Here is a 21351-nt window from a genome sequence, read left to right on the forward strand (position 1 = left end):
ATGTTAGAGCAACGTCACCTTCAGCTTTTTACAACTCTTGGGCTGGCGGAGAACGGTGGCACTGTTCCTGCCCTGGGCATGCACAGTAAATCAATGAAGCTGGTGAATTTACAACCCCTCAGGAGCCACTGGCTTAGGCTGGATTCGCACGAGCGTATAACTCGCATATTCATTTTTGGTGCCGGCACCGTTTCAGTGGTGTCAGCTCTGTCTCTCCCGAGGGTCACATGACATTATGTCACATAATCCCTGTGGAAAATCAGTGCTAGCTTCACTCTATCCCCTGTCAGAAAAATCAATACAACTAGTTGAAGTAAGAGTTGCTGCTCTCATTTCCTTCCGATGTCAATTACATCTGTAGAAGGGAAGAATGAAAGCCAGCACTGATTGGTCAGAGGGATTGTGAAACATAAAAATGTCACATGGACTGGACAAGTTATAGGTGTTACCCACCACCCACCTGGACAATGCCTTTTTCAAATAAGGTTACCTCCCTCGTAAAATATTACTGACATATACTCACGTTGTGCAGTGCCATGGATGTGTCTGGACCTTCAGGTGCTGCTGCTGGGACCAGGTGCAGAAGGGCCTGGCTATCGTCCAGACGTTAATGGACACTGTCCCTTTAAGGACTTTATTTTATTTTTTTTTCTGTTTCCTTGCTAGGTTGGAGGAGCCTTTCCTCCGCTGGTAATTAAAGGCCTTTATAACGTGGGCCTCGCGCTCCTCCAGTGCGGGTTATACTCTTCACTTGGAGAAGTTGCTTGCTCAGGAGTGCATGTGGCTTCAGACTACTGTTGCTGTATAGTCTGAAGATTCCCTCTATAGATAAGTTGTTGTTTTCACTTTTTCCCCTTTAGCCTGTTTATTTTTATGTTTGTTTTTCCCTCTGTGGATTGGTGGGTGGTGGGATTTAGTTCTAGGGTCTGGCTTAGAGACAGGGGCACGTTGGCGGGCCACACCTCCTAACCCTTATAAGTACCTGTGGTTTGAGGGCAAGTGCAGGGCCCCCCAGTGTAAGGGTCAGTGCAGGAGCCCCTGGTTACCCCCCTCTTTGTGTTTCATCCTCCCTTATTCCCAGGAGTCCGCTTGCTGGGTGTCTCTCCCCACACCCAGCGTGACATACAGAGACTGAGACAGACAGGGAATGAGAGAGACAGACAGGGAATGGGGAGACTCACAGGGAATGGGGGAGACTCACAGGAAATGGGGGAGACTCACAGGAAATGGGGGAGACTCACAGGAAATGGGGGAGACTCACAGGGAATGAGAGAGACTGACAGGGAATGAGAGAGACTGACAGGGAATGGGGGAGACTCACAGGAAATGGGGGAGATTCACAGGAAATGGGGGAGACTGACAGGGAATGAGAGAGACTGACAGGGAATGAGAGAGACTGAGAGGGAATGGGGGAGACTCACAGGGAATGGGGGAGACTCACAGGAAATGGGGGAGACTCACAGGAAATGGGGGAGACTCACAGGAAATGGGGGAGACTCACAGGGAATGGGGGAGACTCACAGGAAATGGGGGAGACTCACAGGGAATGAGAGAGACTGAGAGGGAATGAGAGAGACTGAGAGGGAATGGGGGAGACTCACAGGAAATGGGGGAGACTCACAGGAAATGGGGGAGACTCACAGGGAATGAGAGAGACTGACAGGGAATGAGAGAGACTGAGAGGGAATGGGGGAGACTCACAGGGAATGGGGGAGACTCACAGGAAATGGGGGAGACTGACAGGGAATGAGAGAGACTGACAGGGAATGAGAGAGACTGAGAGGGAATGGGGGAGACTTACAGGAAATGGGGGAGACTCACAGGAAATGGGGGAGACTCACAGGGAATGAGAGAGACTGACAGGGAATGAGAGAGACTGACAGGGAATGAGAGAGACTGAGAGGGAATGGGGGAGACTCACAGGGAATGGGGGAGACTCACAGGAAATGGGGGAGACTCACAGGAAATGGGGGAGACTCACAGGAAATGGGGGAGACTCACAGGAAATGGGGGAGACTCACAGGGAATGAGAGAGACTGACAGGGAATGGGGGAGACTCACAGGAAATGGGGGAGACTCACAGGGAATGGGGGAGACTCACAGGGAATGGGGGAGACTCACAGGGAATAAGAGAGACTGACATGGAATGAGAGAGACTGACAGGTAATGAGAGAGACTGAGAGGGAATGGGGGAGACTCACAGGGAATGGGGGAGACTTACAGGGAATGGGGGAGACTCACAGGGAATGGGGGAGACTCACAGGGAATGGGTGAGACTCACAGGAAATGGGTGAGACTCACAGGAAATGGGTGAGACTCACAGGAAATGAGAGAGACTGACAGGGAATGAGAGAGACTGACAGGTAATGAGAGAGACTGAGAGGGAATGGGGGAGACTCACAGGGAATGAGAGAGACTGACAGGGAATGAGAGAGACTGACAGGGAATGAGAGAGACTGACAGGGAATGGGGGAGACTCACAGGGAATGGGGGAGACTCACAGGGAATGGGGGAGATTCACAGGGAATGGGGGAGACTCACAGGGAATGGGGGAGACTCACAGGGAATGGGGGAGACTCACAGGGAATGGGGGAGACTCACGGGAAATGGGGGAGACTCACGGGAAATGGGGGAGACTCACAGGGAATGGGGGAGACTCACAGGGAATGGGGGAGACTCACAGGGAATGGGGGAGACTCACGGGAAATGGGGGAGACTCACAGGGAATGGGGGAGACTCACAGGGAATGGGGGAGACTCACGGGAAATGGGGGAGACTCACAGGGAATTAGAGAGACTGACAGGGAATGAGAGAGACTGAGAGGGAATGAGAGAGACAGACAGACCACATGCACAGTTCCACACTATATATTACCTCATATGGCAGTTCCTGATCGGTGCAGAGCAGGAGAGGAGCCGCTGGGACCTGAACGGAGGCTGCCGCAGCTGAACGACAGGACCTGCCACTTCACCACTCATGTGATCAGGCACATGATTAGTCAGATGACCTGACATGTCCTTCACCTCAGCCTCCATTCTGCTCCAGTACAATTCCTACCCTGCTCTGCGCCGATCACATAGATCAGTGCAAGAAGAGAGAGGGCAGCTCTCTGTGAGTGATCCGTCGGCAGGACTTGAGGCACAAATCAGATGCAGTCTTCCCCCCAGCCCGTAAGCTGCGTAGTGACATCAGCAGCTGCAACCTCACAAAGGCACAGTGCACGTGGACTGCAACTAAAAGGAGCCAGCGGCCCTGCAGTCTTAAGTAGCTGCTGGAGAAATGGCCCCGGAGGAAAATGCCGGCCCAGCCCACCTCTGATAAAAGAGCTGCATGTGCATCCTTGGAGTGAGCGAGTGGCCCACTGCAGGCACCAACCCATCTGGCATTTGCCAGAACTGCCCTATGGCTAGTCCACCACTGAACCTGGGTCACTTACATTGGCACTGATACTCCTGGGACCGGAACCAGCAATCCCTGGGTCCACAGTGAGTAGAAACTGTTAAAGACAACCTGGTGTGGCCTCCATTATTGCCCCACAAGATGTCCCAGGCACAGCCCTACCTGCGGAGGGCCTACCATCACAGCTGCCATTACCACCAGCCCTGGGAGTACCCATATTGAGCAGCGGCGGTTCTCCATCATTAACCGCGACTCGCAGGTTGCGTCACATGACAAAAACTCTTATCTCCCCTTTAAATACCCCCCATTAACAAAAGGGGTCCAGAGCACGGGACTGGGCAACGGCCACCAGAGGGACATTCCCATCTGTTACCACCCGGGACCAAGGACCCCCTTCTCTGGGAGCTACAGGGGCAATTGATGCCACTGTCCTGCTGTCTGCCTGAAATGTTTTTAAATGTCAAGACTCCAGGATGGCTCTCCAAGTTGTGTCATGTCTGTACTGGCCGGGGTATGGGAGCACCAGCCCTACACCTGTCTCTCATCCACCTCTAGATATCTAATTTCCATAGTCTATGAAGTCTATGCCAAAACAGTGGGGCTGCACTGTAAAATGTATTTTTGCTGTTTTGGAAGCTTTTCGACCCACCACAAAATTGTTTTCTCTGCCTTATGTTTGGCCTCCCATTGAATCAAATGGGGTTCAAAAAGTTTCGGAGTTCGGTTTGGCGAATGTAGTGTTTGTTTGGTAACAATTGGCAAACCGAACTTCGAAAGGTTTGCTCATGTCTAGTGCTGATCGAGGGACAGAAAAGGATGAAACCTACAGATAAAGACAGACAAGGGAATAACAAACTCGCAGCACACACAAAGATAAAGAAAATAAGAGATTAAGGAGGAAAACAAGAGCAGGAAGGAAGCTTCAAAATAACAGAGGTAAACTGCACAAAAGGGTGGAGAACACAAAAGGACAATACATCAGCGAGGTGAGAACATACAAAGATGATACTTTAGATCACAGAAAAAGGACTGTACATTAGAGAGGGAGAACACAAGAGAAGGAGGATACACTAGAGAGGAGGAGAAAAGGAGAAGGAGGATACACTAGAGAGGAGAACACATGAGAAGGAGGATACACTAGAGAGGAGGAGAACAGGAGAAGGAGGATACACTAGAGAGGAGGACACAAGAGAAGGAGGATACACTAGAGAGGAGGAGAACAGGAGAAGGAGGATACACTAGAGAGGAGGACACAAGAGAAGGAGGATACACTAGAGAGGAGGAGAACAGGAGAAGGAGGATACACTAGAGAGGAGGACACAAGAGAAGGAGAATACACTAGAGAGGAGGAGAACAGGAGAAGGAGGATACACTAGAGAGGAGGACACAAGAGAAGGAGGATACACTAGAGAGGAGGAGAACAGGAGAAGGAGGATACACTAGAGAGGAGGAGAACAGGAGAAGGAGGATACACTAGAGAGGAGGAGAACAGGAGAAGGAGGATACACTAGAGAGGAGAACACAAGAGAAGGAGGATACACTAGAGAGGAGAACACATGAGAAGGAGGATACACTAGAGAGGAGGACACAAGAGAAGGAGGATACACTAGAGAGGAGAACACATGAGAAGGAGGATACACTAGAGAGGAGAACACATGAGAAGGAGGATACACTAGAGAGGAGAACACATGAGGAGGATACACTAGAGAGGAGGAGAACAGGAGAAGGAGGATACACTAGAGAGGAGGAGAACAGGAGAAGGAGGATACACTAGAGAGGAAGAGAACAGGAGAAGGAGGATACACTAGAGAGGAGAACACAAGAGAAGGAGGATACACTAGAGAGGAGAACACATGAGAAGGAGGATACACTAGAGAGGAGGACACAAGAGAAGGAGGATACACTAGAGAGGAGGAAAACAGGAGAAGGAGGATACACTAGAGAGGAGAACACATGAGAAGGAGGATACACTAGAGAGGAGGACACAAGAGAAGGAGGATACACTAGAGAGGAGGAGAACAGGAGAAGGAGGATATACTAGAGAGGAGGAAACAAGAGAAGGAGGATACACTAGAGAGGAGGACACAAGAGAAGGAGGATACACTAGAGAGGAGGAGAACAGGAGAAGGAGGATACACTAGAGAGGAGGAGAACAGGAGAAGGAGGATACACTAGAGAGGAGGAGAACAGGAGAAGGAGGATACACTAGAGAGGAGGAGAACAGGAGAAGGAGGATACACTAGAAAGGAGGAGAACAGGAGAAGGAGGATACACTAGAGAGGAGGAGAACAGGAGAAGGAGGATACACTAGAGAGGAGGAGAACAGGAGAAAGAGGATACACTAGAGAGGAGGAGAACAGGAGAAGGAGGATACACTAGAGAGGAGGAGAACAGGAGAAGGAGGATACACTAGAGAGGAGGAGAACAGGAGAAGGAGGATACACTAGAGAGGAGGAAACAAGAGAAGGAGGATACATTAGAGAGGAGGACACAAGAGAAGGAGGATACACTAGAGAGGAGGAGAACAGGAGAAGGAGGATACACTAGAGAGGAGGAGAACAGGAGAAGGAGGAGAACAGGAGAAGGAGGATACACTAGAGAGGAGGACACAAGAGAAGGAGGATACACTAGAGAGGAGGACACAAGAGAAGGAGGATACACTAGAGAGAAGGAGAACAGGAGAAGGAGGATACACTAGAGAGGAGGACACAAGAGAAGGAGGATACACTAGAGAGGGAGGAGAACACAAGAGAAGGACAATACACAAGAGATGGAAGAACTCAGTAGAAGGAGGATACACTAGAGAGGTGGAGAACAAAGGAGACAGATAATACCTGAATGGTGGAGAATACAGAAAAAGGACTGTACATTAGAGAGGAAGAACACAAGAGAAGGATGGTACATTAGAGAGGAGGAGAACACAAGAGAAGGAGGATACACTAGAGAGGAGGACACAAGAGAAGGATGATACACTAGAGAGGAGTAAGAAAACAGGAGAAGGAGGATACACTAGAGAGGAGGACACAAGAGAAGGAGGATACACTAGAGAAGAGGAGAACAGGAGAAGGAGGAGAACAGGAGAAGGAGGATACACTATAGAGGAGGAGAACAGGAGAAGGAGGATACACTAGAGCGGATGAGAACAGGAGAAGGAGGATACACTAGAGAGGAGGACAACAGGAGAAGGAGGATACACTAGAGAGGAGGAGAACAGGAGAAGGACCATACAGTAGAGAGGAGGAGAACACAGGAGGAAGAGGAGGATACAATAGAGAGGGAAGAACACAGGAGAAGAAGGATACACTAGAGAGGCGGAGAACACAGGAGGAGGATACACTAGAGAGGCGGAGAACACAGGAGGAGGATACACTAGAGAGGGAAGAACACAGGAGAAGGTCAATACACTAGAGAGGAAAGAACACCAGAGAGGGACGATACACTAGAGAGGGAGGAGAACACAAGAGAAGGACCATACACTAGAGAACACAGGAGAAGGTCAATAAAACTATAGAGGAGAGAACACAAGAGAAGGGCCATACACTATAGATAAGAGAACACAGGAGAAGGACGGTACATTAGAGAGGTGGACAACACAAGAGAAGGATGATACAATATAGAGGAGAGAACATAAGAGAGGGACGATACACTAGAGAGGAGGAGAACACAAGGACAATACACAAGAGAGGGAAGAACTCAAGAGAAGGAGGATACACTAGAGAGGAGGAGAACACAGGAGAAAGATGGTACATTAGAGAGGAGGAGAACACAGGAGAAAGATGGTACATTAGAGAGTAGAACAAAGGAAAATAACCATATACTAGAGAAGTGAGAGACGTGGATAAGACAGAAGAAGGCTTCTACCTGAGGTAATCATGGACAGACTCCATGGGTTTTAAAAAATATATTCTTTTTTAATACAGTGACATAAAACACACATAAGTTTTTAGACCCTCTCAGAGTGATGTCCTCTTTTTATCCTTATATAAAACATTTCTTGTCCTTTCCAGTATCTATCTCTCCTCCTCCTCTAAGTCCTTTGTTCTTTCTTCTCTCGTCCTTTCCAGTATCTGTCTCTCCTCCTCCTCTAAGTCCTTTGTTCTTTCTTCTCTTGTCCTTTCCGGTATCTGTGTCTCCTCCTCCTCTAAGTCCTTTGTTCTTTCTTCTCTCGTCCTTTCCGGTATCTGTGTCTCCTCCTCCTCTAAGTCCTTTGTTCTTTCTTCTCTAGTCCTTTCCGCTATCTGTGTCTCCTCCTCCTCTAAGTCCTTTGTTCTTTCTTCTCTTGTCCTTTCCGGTATCTGTGTCTCCTCCTCCTCTAAGTCCTTTGTTCTTTCTTCTCTCGTCCTTTCCAGTATCTGTGTCTCCTCCTCCTCTAAGTCCTTTGTTCTGTCTTCTCTTGTCCTTTCCGGTATCTGTCTCTCCTCCTCCTCTAAGTCCTTTGTTCTTTCTTCTCTCGTCCTTTCCGGTATCTGTCTCTCCTCCTCCTCTAAGTCCTTTGTTCTTTTTTCTTCTCACAGCTTGCCTTGTTCACCTCTCCCCATATCTGCAGCAATCTGTCTGGGATTATACCGTGCACCATCAGCGCCTTCTTGTACTGACACACATCATACCTGAGCCCCAGGACGTGGAATCGGGGGTCGTGTCTGTAGGTCAAATTTGCTGCCAAAGCCAAAAAGCCAAAATACACATCGTCCAATGGGAAAACCGGCATTTTACAAGAGGCTTCATATAGAGAGGACACCGAGGCTCCGGAGAAGATGAAGCCTCCACCTGACACAAAGCCGGGATACTTTTTTGAGGGGTAGAGGGACTCCGTGATTCTGTATTTAGTGTACCGCAGGACTGATGGGCGATGCTGATGGTAGCCATGGACCAGATCTGGAGATCCAAAATCCTTAATAAGATCCAACACCAGATGTACGTTCACGAACACATCATCATCACCTGCCGGGAGAACACAAGAATATCAACGTTATATAGGGTCAGGGATAATGGTGTCACACAGGATCCTCTAAGTTATGGGGTCAGAGATAATGGTGTCACACAGGATCCTCTAAGTTATGGGGTCAGAGATAATGGTGTCACACAGGATCCTCTAAGTTATGGGGTCAGGGATAATGGTGTCACACAGGATCCTCTAAGTTATGGGGTCAGGGATAATGGTGTCACACAGGATCCTCTAAGTTATGGGGTCAGAGATAATGGTGTCACATAGGATCCTCTAAGTTATGGGGTCAGGGATAATGGTGTCACACGGGATCCTCTAAGTTATGGGGTCAGGGATAATGGTGTCACACAGGATCCTCTAAGTTATGGGGTCAGAGATAATGGTGTCACATAGGATCCTCTAAGTTATGGGGTCAGGGATAATGGTGTCACACGGGATCCTCTAAGTTATGGGGTCAGGGATAATGGTGTCACACAGGATCCTCTAAGTTATGGGGTCAGGGATAATGGTGTCACATAGGATCCTCTAAGTTATGGGGTCAGAGATAATGGTGTCACATAGGATCCTCTAAGTTATGGGGTCAGAGATAATGGTGTCAGACAGGATCCTCTAAGTTATGGGGTCAGGGATAATGGTGTCACATAGGATCCTCTAAGTTATAGGGTCAGGGATAATGGTGTCACACGGGATCCTCTAAGTTATGGGGTCAGGGATAATGGTGTCACACAGGATCCTCTAAGTTATGGGGTCAGAGATAATGGTGTCACATAGGATCCTCTAAGTTATAGGGTCAGGGATAATGGTGTCACACAGGATCCTATAAGTTATAGGGTCAGAGATAATGGTGTCACATAGGATCCTCTAAGTTATAGGGTCAGGGATAATGGTGTCACACGGGATCCTCTAAGTTATGGGGTCAGGGATAATGGTGTCAGACAGGATCCTCTAAGTTATGGGGTCAGGGATAATGGTGTCACACAGGATCCTCTAAGTTATGGGGTCAGGGATAATGGTGTCACACAGGATCCTCTAAGTTATGGGGTCAGAGATAATGGTGTCACATAGGATCCTCTAAGTTATAGGGTCAGGGATAATGGTGTCACACAGGATCCTATAAGTTATAGGGTCAGAGATAATGGTGTCACATAGGATCCTCTAAGTTATAGGGTCAGGGATAATGGTGTCACACGGGATCCTCTAAGTTATGGGGTCAGGGATAATGGTGTCAGACAGGATCCTCTAAGTTATGGGGTCAGGGATAATGGTGTCAGACAGGATCCTCTAAGTTATGGGGTCAGGGATAATGGTGTCACTCAGGATCCTCTAAGTTATGGGGTCAGGGATAATGGTGTCACTCAGGATCCTCTAAGTTATAGGGTCAGGGATAATGGTGTCACACGGGATCCTCTAAGTTATGGGGTCAGGGATAATGGTGTCAGACAGGATCCTCTAAGTTATGGGGTCAGGGATAATGGTGTCACTCAGGATCCTCTAAGTTATGGGGTCAGGGATAATGGTGTCACTCAGGATCCTCTAAGTTATGGGGTCAGGGATAATGGTGTCACATAGGATCCTCTAAGTTATGGGGTCAGGGATAATGGTGTCAGACAGGATACTATAAGTTATGGTGTCAGTGATGGCTTCGTACCCTTGAATATGTAATCCACCTCAGTGATGTTGTGGTGCACCCACTCCAGGAAGCATCGTTCCTTTAGAGACAGGTTGTGATGTCCTTCCATCATGTCCCACTGTAGGACGTCTCCATACATGGCGCTCTCCAGCTTCACAATCTCCATGGGCCCTGATGACTCCGTCCTCCCCAGCAGGAAGAGGCGTCTTACTTTGTGGCCTTCCAGTTCTTGTTCTTTGGCCCAGGTCTGCCGTAAAGCATTTCTCCTTATTCCGGCCTCAGGATGGGATTTAATGGCCATAATTAGGAGCGGTAAGTCGCTGGTATCATATGGTCCTACAGCCGGGCCGAGAATCACCGAGCACTGGTACGTCTGCAGGTACGGGAACTCCGACCGAAAACTGGAGAGGTTCAAGTGATACTCGTATATCCCATCACTGAGGGTCTCTGATTGTCTCATTACAAGTTTCCTGGGGGTCACTGGGGGCATCTCAAGAAAAACTCCAGACATGAAGGGCTCCGACCGTCCAATCAATTTAATAGTCAGGAAGATAGTAATAGAAATAAGGCCAGACGGGAGCAAAAAGGTCCACTTCTTCATGATCTGAGGGGAAAGAGCAGGAGGAGCAAGGGTAAGTGTGAAGAAACATCTACATACCATAATACCGCCCACTATGTACAAGAATATAACTACTATAATACTGCCCACTATGTACAAGAATAGAACTACTATAATACTGCCCCCTATGTACAAGAATAGAACTACTATAATACTGCTCCTATATACAAGAATATAACTACTATAATATTGCCCCTATATACAAGAATATACGGTAACTACTATAATACTGCCCCCTATGTACAAGAATATAACTACTATAATACTGCCCCTATATACAAGAATATAACTACTATAATACTGCCCCTATATACAAGAATATAACTACTATAATACTGCCCCTATATACAAGAATATAACTACTATAATACTGCCCCTATGTACAAGAATATAGCTACTATAATACTGCCCCTATGTACAAGAATATAGCTACTATAATACTGCCCCTATGTACAAGAATATAACTACTATAATACTGCTCCTATGTGCAAGAATATAACTACTATAATACTGCCCCTATATACAAGAATATAACTACTATAATACTGCCCCTATATACAAGAATATAAGAACTATAATACTGCCCCCTATGTACAAGAATATAACTACTATAATACTGCTCCTATGTACAAGAATATAACTACTATAATACTGCCCCTATATACAAGAATATAACTACTATAATACTGCCCCTATATACAAGAATATAAGAACTATAATACTGCCCCCTATGTACAAGAATATAACTACTATAATACTGCTCCTATGTACAAGAATATAACTACTATAATACTGCCCCTATATACAAGAATATAACTACTATAATACTGCCCCTATATACAAGAATATAACTACTATAATACTGCCCCTATATACAAGAATATAAGAACTATAATACTGCCCCCTATGTACAAGAATATAACTACTATAATACTGCTCCTATGTACAAGAATATAACTACTATAATACTGCCCCTATATACAAGAATATAACTACTATAATACTGCCCCTATATACAAGAATATAAGAACTATAATACTGCCCCCTATGTACAAGAATATAACTACTATAATACTGCTCCTATGTACAAGAATATAACTACTATAATACTGCCCCTATATACAAGAATATAACTACTATAATACTGCCCCTATATACAAGAATATAACTACTATAATACTGCCCCTATATACAAGAATATAAGAACTATAATACTGCCCCCTATGTACAAGAATATAACTACTATAATACTGCTCCTATGTACAAGAATATAACTACTATAATACTGCTCCTATATACAAGAATATAACTACTATAATACTGCTCCTATGTACAAGAATAGAACTACTATAATACTGCTCCTATGTACAAGAATATAACTACTATAATACTGCCCCTATATACAAGAATATAACTACTATAATACTGCCCCTATGTACAAGAATATAACTACTATAATACTGCTCCTATGTACAAGAATATAACTACTATAATACTGCCCCCTATATACAAGAATATAACTACTATAATACTGCCCCTATGTACAAGAATATAGCTACTATAATACTGCCCCTATGTACAAGAATATAACTACTATAATACTGCCCCTATATACAAGAATATAACTACTATAATACTGCCCCTATGTACAAGAATATAGCTACTATAATACTGCCCCCTATGTACAAGAATATAACTACTATAATACTGCCCCCTATGTACAAGAATATAGCTACTATAATACTGCTCCTATATACAAGAATATAACTACTATAATACTGCTCCTATGTACAAGAATATAACTACTATAATACTGCCCCTATGTACAAGAATATAGCTACTATAATACTGCCCCTATGTACAAGAATATAACTACTATAATACTGCTCCCTATGTACAAGAATATAACTACTATAATACTGCCCCTATGTACAAGAATATAGCTACTATAATACTGCCCCTATGTACAAGAATATAACTACTTTAATACTGCCTCTTATGTACAGAAATATAACTACTACTAGCTGTACTCCCCGGCTTCGCCCGGGTTAATAACTGCTGTTAACAAAATAGAATGTATTAACAAAAATGTATTCTGCACAAAAAACACAAAACAAATAGATATAAATGTAATTATTAAATTGTTGCCTATATTAACCAATCAGAGCTCAGACTAATTAACTGTAGCAAAATGGAAGCTAAGCTGTGATTGGTTGCTATTGGCAGCCTGATAAATCTCCAGGCAACAGAAAGCCCTCCCCCTGACAGTATATATTAGCTCACACATACACATATAGACAGGTCATGTGACTGACAGCTGCCACGTTTCCTATATGGTACATTTGTTGTTCTTGTAGTTTGGCTGCTTATTAATCAGATTTTTAGTTTTGAAGGATAATACCAGACTTGTGTGTGTTTAGGGCGATTATGTGGTGAGGTTGGTGTATGTGTGGTGAGATGTGTGCTGAGGGTAGTATATGTACCAGACTTGTGTGTGTTTAGGGTGATTATGTGGCGAGGTTGGTGTATGTGTGGTGAGATGTGTGCTGAGGGTGATATATGTACCAGACTTGTGTGTGTTTAGAGCGATTATGTGGTGAGGTTGGTGTATGTGTGGTGAAATGTGTGCTGAGGGTGGTATATGTACCAGACTTGTGTGTGTTTAGGGTGATTATGTGGCGAGGTTGGTGTGTGTGTGGTGAAATGTGTGCTGAGGGTGGTATATGTACCAGACTTGTGTGTGTTTAGTGCGAGTATGTGGTGAGCTTGGTGTATGTGTGGTGAGATGTGTGCTGAGGGTAGTATATGTACCAGACTTGTGTGTGTTTAGGGCGATTATGTGGTGAGGTTGGTGTATGTGTGGTGAGATGTGTGCTGAGGGCGGTATATGTACCAGACTTGTGTGTGTTTAGGGTGATTATGTGGTGAGGTTGGTGTGTGTGTGGTGAGATGTGTGCTGAGGGTGATATATGTACCAGACTTGCGTGTGTTTAGAGCGATTATGTGGTGAGCTTGGTGTATGTGTGGTGAGATGTGTGCTGAGGGTGGTATATGTACCAGACTTGTGTGTGTTTAGGGTGATTATGTGGTGAGGTTGTTGTATGTGTGGTGAGATGTGTGCTGAGGGTGGTATATATACCAGACTTGTGTGTGTTTAGGGTGATTATGTGGCGAGGTTGGTGTATGTGTGGTGAGATGTGTGCTGAGGGTGATATATGTACCAGACTTGTGTGTGTTTAGGGCGATTATGTGGCGAGGTTGGTGTATGTGTGGTGAGATGTGTGCTGATGGTGGTATATGTACCAGACTTGTGTGTGTTTAGGGCGATTATGTGGTGAGGTTGGTGTATGTGTGGTGAGATGTGTGCTGAGGGTGCTATATGTACCAGACTTGTGTGTGTTTAGGGCGATTATGTGGCGAGGTTGGTGTATGTGTGGTGAGATGTGTGCTGAGGGTGGTATATGTACCAGACTTGTGTGTGTTTAGAGCAATTATGTGGTGAGGTTGGTGTATGTGTGGTGAGATGTGTGCTGAGGGTGGTATATGTACCAGACTTGTGTGTGTTTAGGGTGATGATGTGGCGATGTTGGTGTGTGTGTGGTGAGATGTGTGCTGAGGGTGGTATATGTACCAGACTTGTGTGTGTTTAGGGTGATTATGTGGTGAGGTTGGTGTGTGTGTGGTGAGATGTGTGCTGAAGGTGGTATATGTACCAGACTTGTGTGTGTTTAGGGTGATTATGTGGTGAGGTTGGTGTATGTGTGGTGAGATGTGTGCTGAGGGTGGTATATGTACCAGACTTGTGTGTGTTTAGGGTGATTATGTGGTGAGGTTGGTGTGTGTGTGGTGAGATGTGTGCTGAGGGTGGTATATGTACCAGACTTGTGTGTGTTTAGGGCGATTATGTGGTGAGGTTGGTGTGTGTGTGGTGAGATGTGTGCTGAGGGTGATATATGTACCAGACTTGTGTGTGTTTAGAGCGATTATGTGGTGAGGTTGGTGTGTGTGTGGTGAGATGTGTGCTGAGGGTGGTATATGTACCAGACTTGTGTGTGTTTAGAGCGATTATGTGGTGAGGTTGGTGTATGTGTGGTGAGATGTGTGCTGAAGGTGGTATATGTACCAGACTTGTGTGTGTTTAGGGTGATTATGTGGCGAGGTTGGTGTATGTGTGGTGAGATGTGTGCTGAGGGCGGTATATGTACCAGACTTGTGTGTGTTTAGGGCGATTATGTGGTGAGGTTGGTGTATGTGTGGTGAGATGTGTGCTGAGGGTGGTATATGTACCAGACTTGTGTGTGTTTAGGGTGATTATGTGGTGAGGTTGGTGTATGTGTGGTGAGATGTGTGCTGAGGGTGGTATATGTACCAGACTTGTGTGTGTTTAGAGCGATTATGTGGTGAGGTTGGTGTATGTGTGGTGAGATGTGTGCTGAGGGTGGTATATGTACCAGACTTGTGTGTGTTTAGGGTGATTATGTGGTGAGGTTGGTGTATCTGTGGTGAGATGTGTGCTGAGGGCGGTATATGTACCAGACTTGTGTGTGTTTAGGGCGATTATGTGGCGAGGTTGGTGTATGTGTGGTGAGATGTGTGCTGAGGGTGGTATATGTACCAGACTTGTGTGTGTTTAGAGCGATTATGTGGTGAGGTTGGTGTATGTGTGGTGAAATGTGTGCTGAGGGTGGTATATGTACCAGACTTGTGTGTGTTTAGGGGGATTATGTGGTGAGGTTGGTGTGTGTGTGGTGAGATGTGTGCTGAGGGTGGTATATGTACCAGACTTGTGTGTGTTTGGGGCGATTATGTGGTGAGATTGGTGTATGTGTGGTGAGATGTGTGCTGAGGGTGGTATATGTACCAGACTTGTGTGTGTTTAGGGCGATTATGTGGTGAGGTTGGTGTATGTGTGGTGAGATGGGTGCTGATGGTGGTATATGTACCAGACTTGTGTGTGTTTAGGGCGATTATGTGGTGAGGTTGGTGTATGTGTGGTGAGATGTGTGCTGAGGGTGCTATATGTACCAGACTTGTGTGTGTTTAGGGTGATTATGTGGTGAGGTTGGTGTATGTGTGGTGAGATGTGTGCTGAGGGTGGTATATGTACCTGACTTGTGTGTGTTTAGAGCGATTATGTGGTGAGGTTGGTGTATGTGTGGTGAGATGTGTGCTGAGGGTGGTATATGTACCAGACTTGTGTGTGTTTAGGGTGATTATGTGGTGAGGTTGGTGTATGTGTGGTGAGATGTGTGCTGAGGGTGCTATATGTACCAGACTTGTGTGTGTTTAGGGTGATTATATGGTGAGGTTGGTGTATGTGTGGTGAGATGTGTGCTGAGGGCGGTATATGTACCAGACTTGTGTGTGTTTAGGGCGATTATGTGGCGAGGTTGGTGTATGTGTGGTGAGATGTGTGCTGAGGGTGGTATATGTACCAGACTTGTGTGTGTTTAGAGCGATTATGTGGTGAGGTTGGTGTATGTGTGGTGAGATGTGTGCTGAGGGTGGCATATGTACCAGACTTGTGTGTGTTTAGGGTGATTATGTGGTGAGGTTGGTGTATGTGTGGTGAGATGTGTGCTGAGGGTGGTATATGTACCAGACTTGTGTGTGTTTAGAGCAATTATGTGGTGAGGTTGGTGTATGTGTGGTGAGATGTGTGCTGAGGGTGGTCTATGTACCAGACTTGTGTGTGTTTAGAGCAATTATGTGGTGAGGTTGGTGTATGTGTGGTGAGATGTGTGCTGAGGGTGCTATATGTACCAGACTTGTGTGTGTTTAGGGTGATTATGTGGTGAGGTTGGTGTATGTGTGGTGAGATGTGTGCTGAGGGCGGTATATGTACCAGACTTGTGTGTGTTTAGGGTGATTATGTGGCGAGGTTGGTGTATGTGTGATGAGATGTGTGCTGAGGGTGGTATATGTACCAGACTTGTGTGTGTTTAGGGTGATTATGTGGTGAGGTTGGTGTATGTGTGGTGAGATGTGTGCTGAGGGCGGTATATGTACCAGACTTGTGTGTGTTTAGGGCGATTATGTGGCGAGGTTGGTGTATGTGTGATGAGATGTGTGCTGAGGGTGGTATATGTACCAGACTTGTGTGTGTTTAGGGTGATTATGTGGTGAGGTTGGTGTATGTGTGGTGAGATGTGTGCTGAGGGTGGTATATGTACCAGACTTGTGTGTGTTTAGGGCGATTATGTGGTGAGGTTGGTGTAAGTGTGGTGAGATGTGTGCTGAGGGCGGTATATGTACCAGACTTGTGTGTGTTTAGGGCGATTATGTGGCGAGGTTGGTGTGTGTGTGGTGAAATGTGTGCTGAGGGTGGTATATGTACCAGACTTGTATGTGTTTAGGGCGATTATGTGGTGAGGTTGGTGTGTCTGTGGTGAGATGTGTGCTGAGGGTGCTATATGTACCAGACTTGTGTGTGTTTAGGGTGATTATGTGGCGAGGTTGGTGTATGTGTGGTGAGACGTGTGCTGATGGTGGTATATGTACCAGACTTGTGTGTGTTTAGGGCGATTATGTGGTGAGGTTGGTGTATGTGTGGTGAAATGTGTGCTGAGGGTGGTATATGTACCAGACTTGTGTGTGTTTAGGGCGATTATGTGGTGAGGTTGGTGTGTGTGTGGTGAAATGTGTGCTGAGGGTGGTATATGTACCAGACTTGTGTGTGTTTGGAGCGATTATGTGGTGAGGTTGGTGTGTGTGTGGTGAGATGTGTGCTGAGGGTGGTATATGTACCAGACTTGTGTGTGTTTAGTGCGAGTATGTGGTGAGGTTGGTGTATGTGTGGTGAGATGTGTGCTGAGGGTGGTATATGTACCAGACTTGTGTGTGTTTAGGGCGATTATGTGGCGAGGTTGGTGTGTGTGTGGTGAAATGTGTGCTGAGGGTGGTATATGTACCAGACTTATGTGTGTTTAGTGCGAGTATGTGGTGAGGTTGGTGTATGTGTGGTGAGATGTGTGCTGAGGGTGGTATATGTACCAGACTTGTGTGTGTTTAGGGCGATTATGTGGTGAGGTTGGTGTATGTGTGGTGAGATGTGTGCTGAGGGTGGTATATGTACCAGACTTGTGTGTGTTTTAGGGCGATTATGTGGCGAGGTTGGTGTATGTATGGTGAAATGTGTGCTGAGGGTGGTATATGTACCAGACTTGTGTGTGTTTAGGGCGATTATGTGGTGAGGTTGGTGTATGTGTGGTGAAATGTGTGCTGAGGGTGGTATATGTACCAGACTTGTGTGTGTTTTAGGGCGATTATGTGGCGAGGTTGGTGTATGTATGGTGAAATGTGTGCTGAGGGTGGTATATGTACCAGACTTGTGTGTGTTTAGGGCGATTATGTGGTGAGGTTGGTGTATGTATGGTGAAATGTGTGCTGAGGGTGGTATATGTACCAGACTTGTGTGTGTTTAGGGCGATTATGTGGCGAGGTTGGTGTATGTATGGTGAAATGTGTGCTGAGGGTGGTATATGTACCAGACTTGTGTGTGTTTAGGGCGATTATGTGGTGAGGTTGGTGTATGTGTGGTGAAATGTGTGCTGAGGGTGGTATATGTACCAGACTTGTGTGTGTTTAGAGCGATTATGTGGCGAGGTTGGTGTGTGTGTGGTGAAATGTGTGCTGAGGGTGGTATATGTACCAGACTTGTGTGTGTTTAGTGCGAGTATGTGGTGAGGTTGGTGTATGTGTGGTGAGATGTGTGCTGAGGGTGGTATATGTACCAGACTTGTGTGTGTTTAGGGCGATTATGTGGTGAGGTTGGTGTATGTGTGGTGAGATGTGTGCTGAGGGTGGTATATGTACCAGACTTGTGTGTGTTTTAGGGCGATTATGTGGTGAGGTTGGTATATGTGTGGTGAGATGTGTGCTGAGGGTGGTATATGTACCAGACTTTTGTGTGTTTAGGGCGATTATGTGGCGAGGTTGGTGTGTGTGTGGTGAAATGTGTGCTGAGGGTGGTATATGTACCAGAGTTGTGTGTGTTTAGGTCTGTTTAGATCTTTAACTGGAACAACCACCATGAACCGCGAGTAGTGGTCTACGATGGTCAGGGCGTAGGTATACCTGTTTCGGCTGGGTGTGGGCTTGACGTGGTCCAAGGCGACCAATTCCAGCGGTTGATGGGTGATGATCGGCTGTAGGAGGGCCTTCTGGCTGGCTTCATCCCTTCTTCTCAGTGCACAGGGACCACATTCTCGACACCAGGCCTCCACAGACTCCCGCATCCCACTCCAATAAAACCACTCACTCAGCAACATCTCCAGTTTCTTCCAACCGAAGTGTCCAGCGCCATCATGGTATGCCTGCAGGACTTTGGGCACACTGACCTGAGGGACCCTCAGCTGGCGAACCTTCTCATGAGTTTTTGGGTTGATCAGCTCCCGATACAGCTTCCCTTGATGCAGGTATAGCCGAGCTGTCTCTTTCCACAGTCACTGGGCTTCAGAGGGGGCTGAGGGATCCATTTTGGAGGAGCCCTGCGCAATCATGGTCTTGACCAACTGGACAGCAGGCGCCTGGTCCTGGGCTTCTTGCCACCCCTGGCTGGGTAACGGGTCCAGGTTCACCTGTTGCTGATTGACACCAAGTTTTTCAGCCGGTGGAACGCGGGCAACTCGATTTCCTCTAGGTCGTCGTCTTCCGACCCCCCCATCAGGCAGGTGGGGCATTCGGGATAACGCGTCCGCCTTGGTGTTCTTGCGGCCGGCTCTGTATTTGATAGTGAAGTCATAGTTGGACAGCCGAGCCACCCACCGCTGTTCCAGTGCACCTAGCTTGGGCGTATCCAAATGGGTCAACGGATTATTGTCCGTGTAGGCAGTGAATTTCGCCGCCACGAGGTAATGCCTAAACCTCTCGGTGATTGCCCACACCAGGGCTAGGAATTCAAGCTTGAAGGAGCTGTAGTTCTCGAGGTTTCTTTCCGTGGGCCGGAGTTTTTTGCTAGCGTAGGCGATCACTATCTCCTTCCCGTTCTGGACCTGGGACAGGACTGCCTCCAGGCCTACATTGCTGACATCGGTGTAAAGGATGAACGGGAGGCTGTAGTCGGGATACGCCAGGATTTCTTCCCCTGTCAAGGCTGACTTCAGCCGGCAAAAGGACTCCTCATGCTTTTCTTCCCACACAAATGGGGGTCCAGGGGCCCTACTGACTCGCCCACCCCAGGGCTGTGTGACACCCGGTGCCGGGCCGGACTAGTCCGGTGGTAGTCAGTGGTGGCTGGGCCCGGCTCCGTGGCCCTGGTGGGTGTCAGTAAAATATGTGGCTTGAAATAAAGTTTGTGTTCGTGACGCCACCTGTGGTATGCGGCTATTAAGCCGCCGCTGCTGTGTAAGACCTCCGGGGTGATAATATGGCAGCAATGGTGGTACTGCTCCCCACAGGTGGAGCAATGCCCCGGGGCACAGTTGGTGCTTGTGAGTGTCTATGCAGCTGAAATAACAGAGGCAACTCCAAGGGTGCAGTTCAAGTTGTTTACTCACAGTTCTCTTCAAGGCCTTTAGAAGAAGCCTTTGGACTGCTGGGACCGCTGTCAGGGACCTCCGCCGTTTCTGGGTGATTCTTAGAGCAAAAGCCGGTACCCTTCCCTTAAGTGTCTCTATCTTCTGCTGTCTTCCTTAGCCTTGCCTTTATAGGTTGAACCTGGCTTGGCCTCCACAACAGCCTCCAGGCTGGGGGGTCACCTGTCGGCTGATTATCCCTTTTCTAGAGGTTCTGCTGTGGGCTATGGCCCGGGGAGTTTACAACATTCCCTGGGCCTCGGTTTTTACTATTTGGAGATGATTTTGCACTCCTCCGGTTTCTAGGGACCGTCCCCTGCTGCAGCTTGATCCCTCCACCGATGTTCTTGTGGAGCACGCCACTGCAGCTCTACAACTACCCGTGGTACCTCTAGGACTACCTGTGGCCCTGGGACCCTTTCTGTTCTCTGCTTGGTGTCACCTGGACCCTCTGAGTCCCAGGATCTTCACCAGGATGCGTTTCTTTCTTTCCTTTCAGCTCCTGACTGACTTGGAGCTTTCTTTCCGTTACTTCTTCTCCTCCTTGCCTGCCTCCAGCAAGCCTCCTCCTCCTTCCCCACTTTCTCTCGTTCTCCTTCTTCAACTACATGCTGGCTCCTCACTCTTTCACTCCCTGAGGTAAACTGACTAAACTTGACCTTCCTCTGTGTCTGCTCTCAGATGGCTCCTCCCACCTCCCCAATTGCCCTGTTCTACCCTATAGGAGCAGGGATGGGTCTTACGACCCCTCCCAGCATGCAGCATGGGAGGGTTGTCTGCCACTTTCCCTGGTCCCAGTGTGTCCCTAGCAATGGGTGTAGTGTGGATTTACCAGGGGACCGGAGTTCACTCTCTTCCTCTCCCAGAATGGGGCATCACACCGCTGGATGGGGTGCAATGACCTGTGGCGACGGAAGCCTCAGGGGCGCCACACTCCCCCACAGCAAATCCCAGCACGTCCTCGGGCTGAAAAACAACAGAAAATGTGGAGAAACTGCAAAAACATTTTTGTTATGCATAACATAAAACAATAGAACATTTCTTCCCTTTATGGGAGGCACATATAAGTAAACGTTGCAAACTTCTTATAAAGAAAAACTCTACGTGTGCACTTCCAGTCCATTGCACGGTTCGGGCACTTCCCCCATAATTCTGGTAGGGGGCACAACGGGTGCAACTAATTACATTTTTGGCTACAACAAGTCCAGTAGCCCGACAGTTCGTTCAGCTTCCTCAAGCTACA

At 47.1% G+C, this 21351-nt stretch overlaps 1 protein-coding gene across 1 annotated transcript in view; it reads right to left on the reverse strand.

The window, feature by feature from the left end:
- Positions 1-7322: 7322 nt before the first annotated feature.
- The window catches only part of LOC142302191 (beta-1,3-galactosyltransferase 5-like), an 84208-nt gene continuing 70179 nt past the window's right edge, over positions 7323-21351 (reverse strand). Inside the window, 3 exon segments of the mRNA XM_075343278.1 lie at positions 7323-7893; positions 7895-8340; positions 9993-10578. Of these exon segments, the coding sequence (XP_075199393.1) occupies positions 7621-7893; positions 7895-8340; positions 9993-10578 (1305 nt within the window). The 3' untranslated portion in view covers positions 7323-7620.

Source organism: Anomaloglossus baeobatrachus, chromosome 4, assembly GCF_048569485.1.
Source record: "Anomaloglossus baeobatrachus isolate aAnoBae1 chromosome 4, aAnoBae1.hap1, whole genome shotgun sequence".
Classification (NCBI taxonomy): Eukaryota; Metazoa; Chordata; class Amphibia; order Anura; family Aromobatidae; genus Anomaloglossus; species Anomaloglossus baeobatrachus.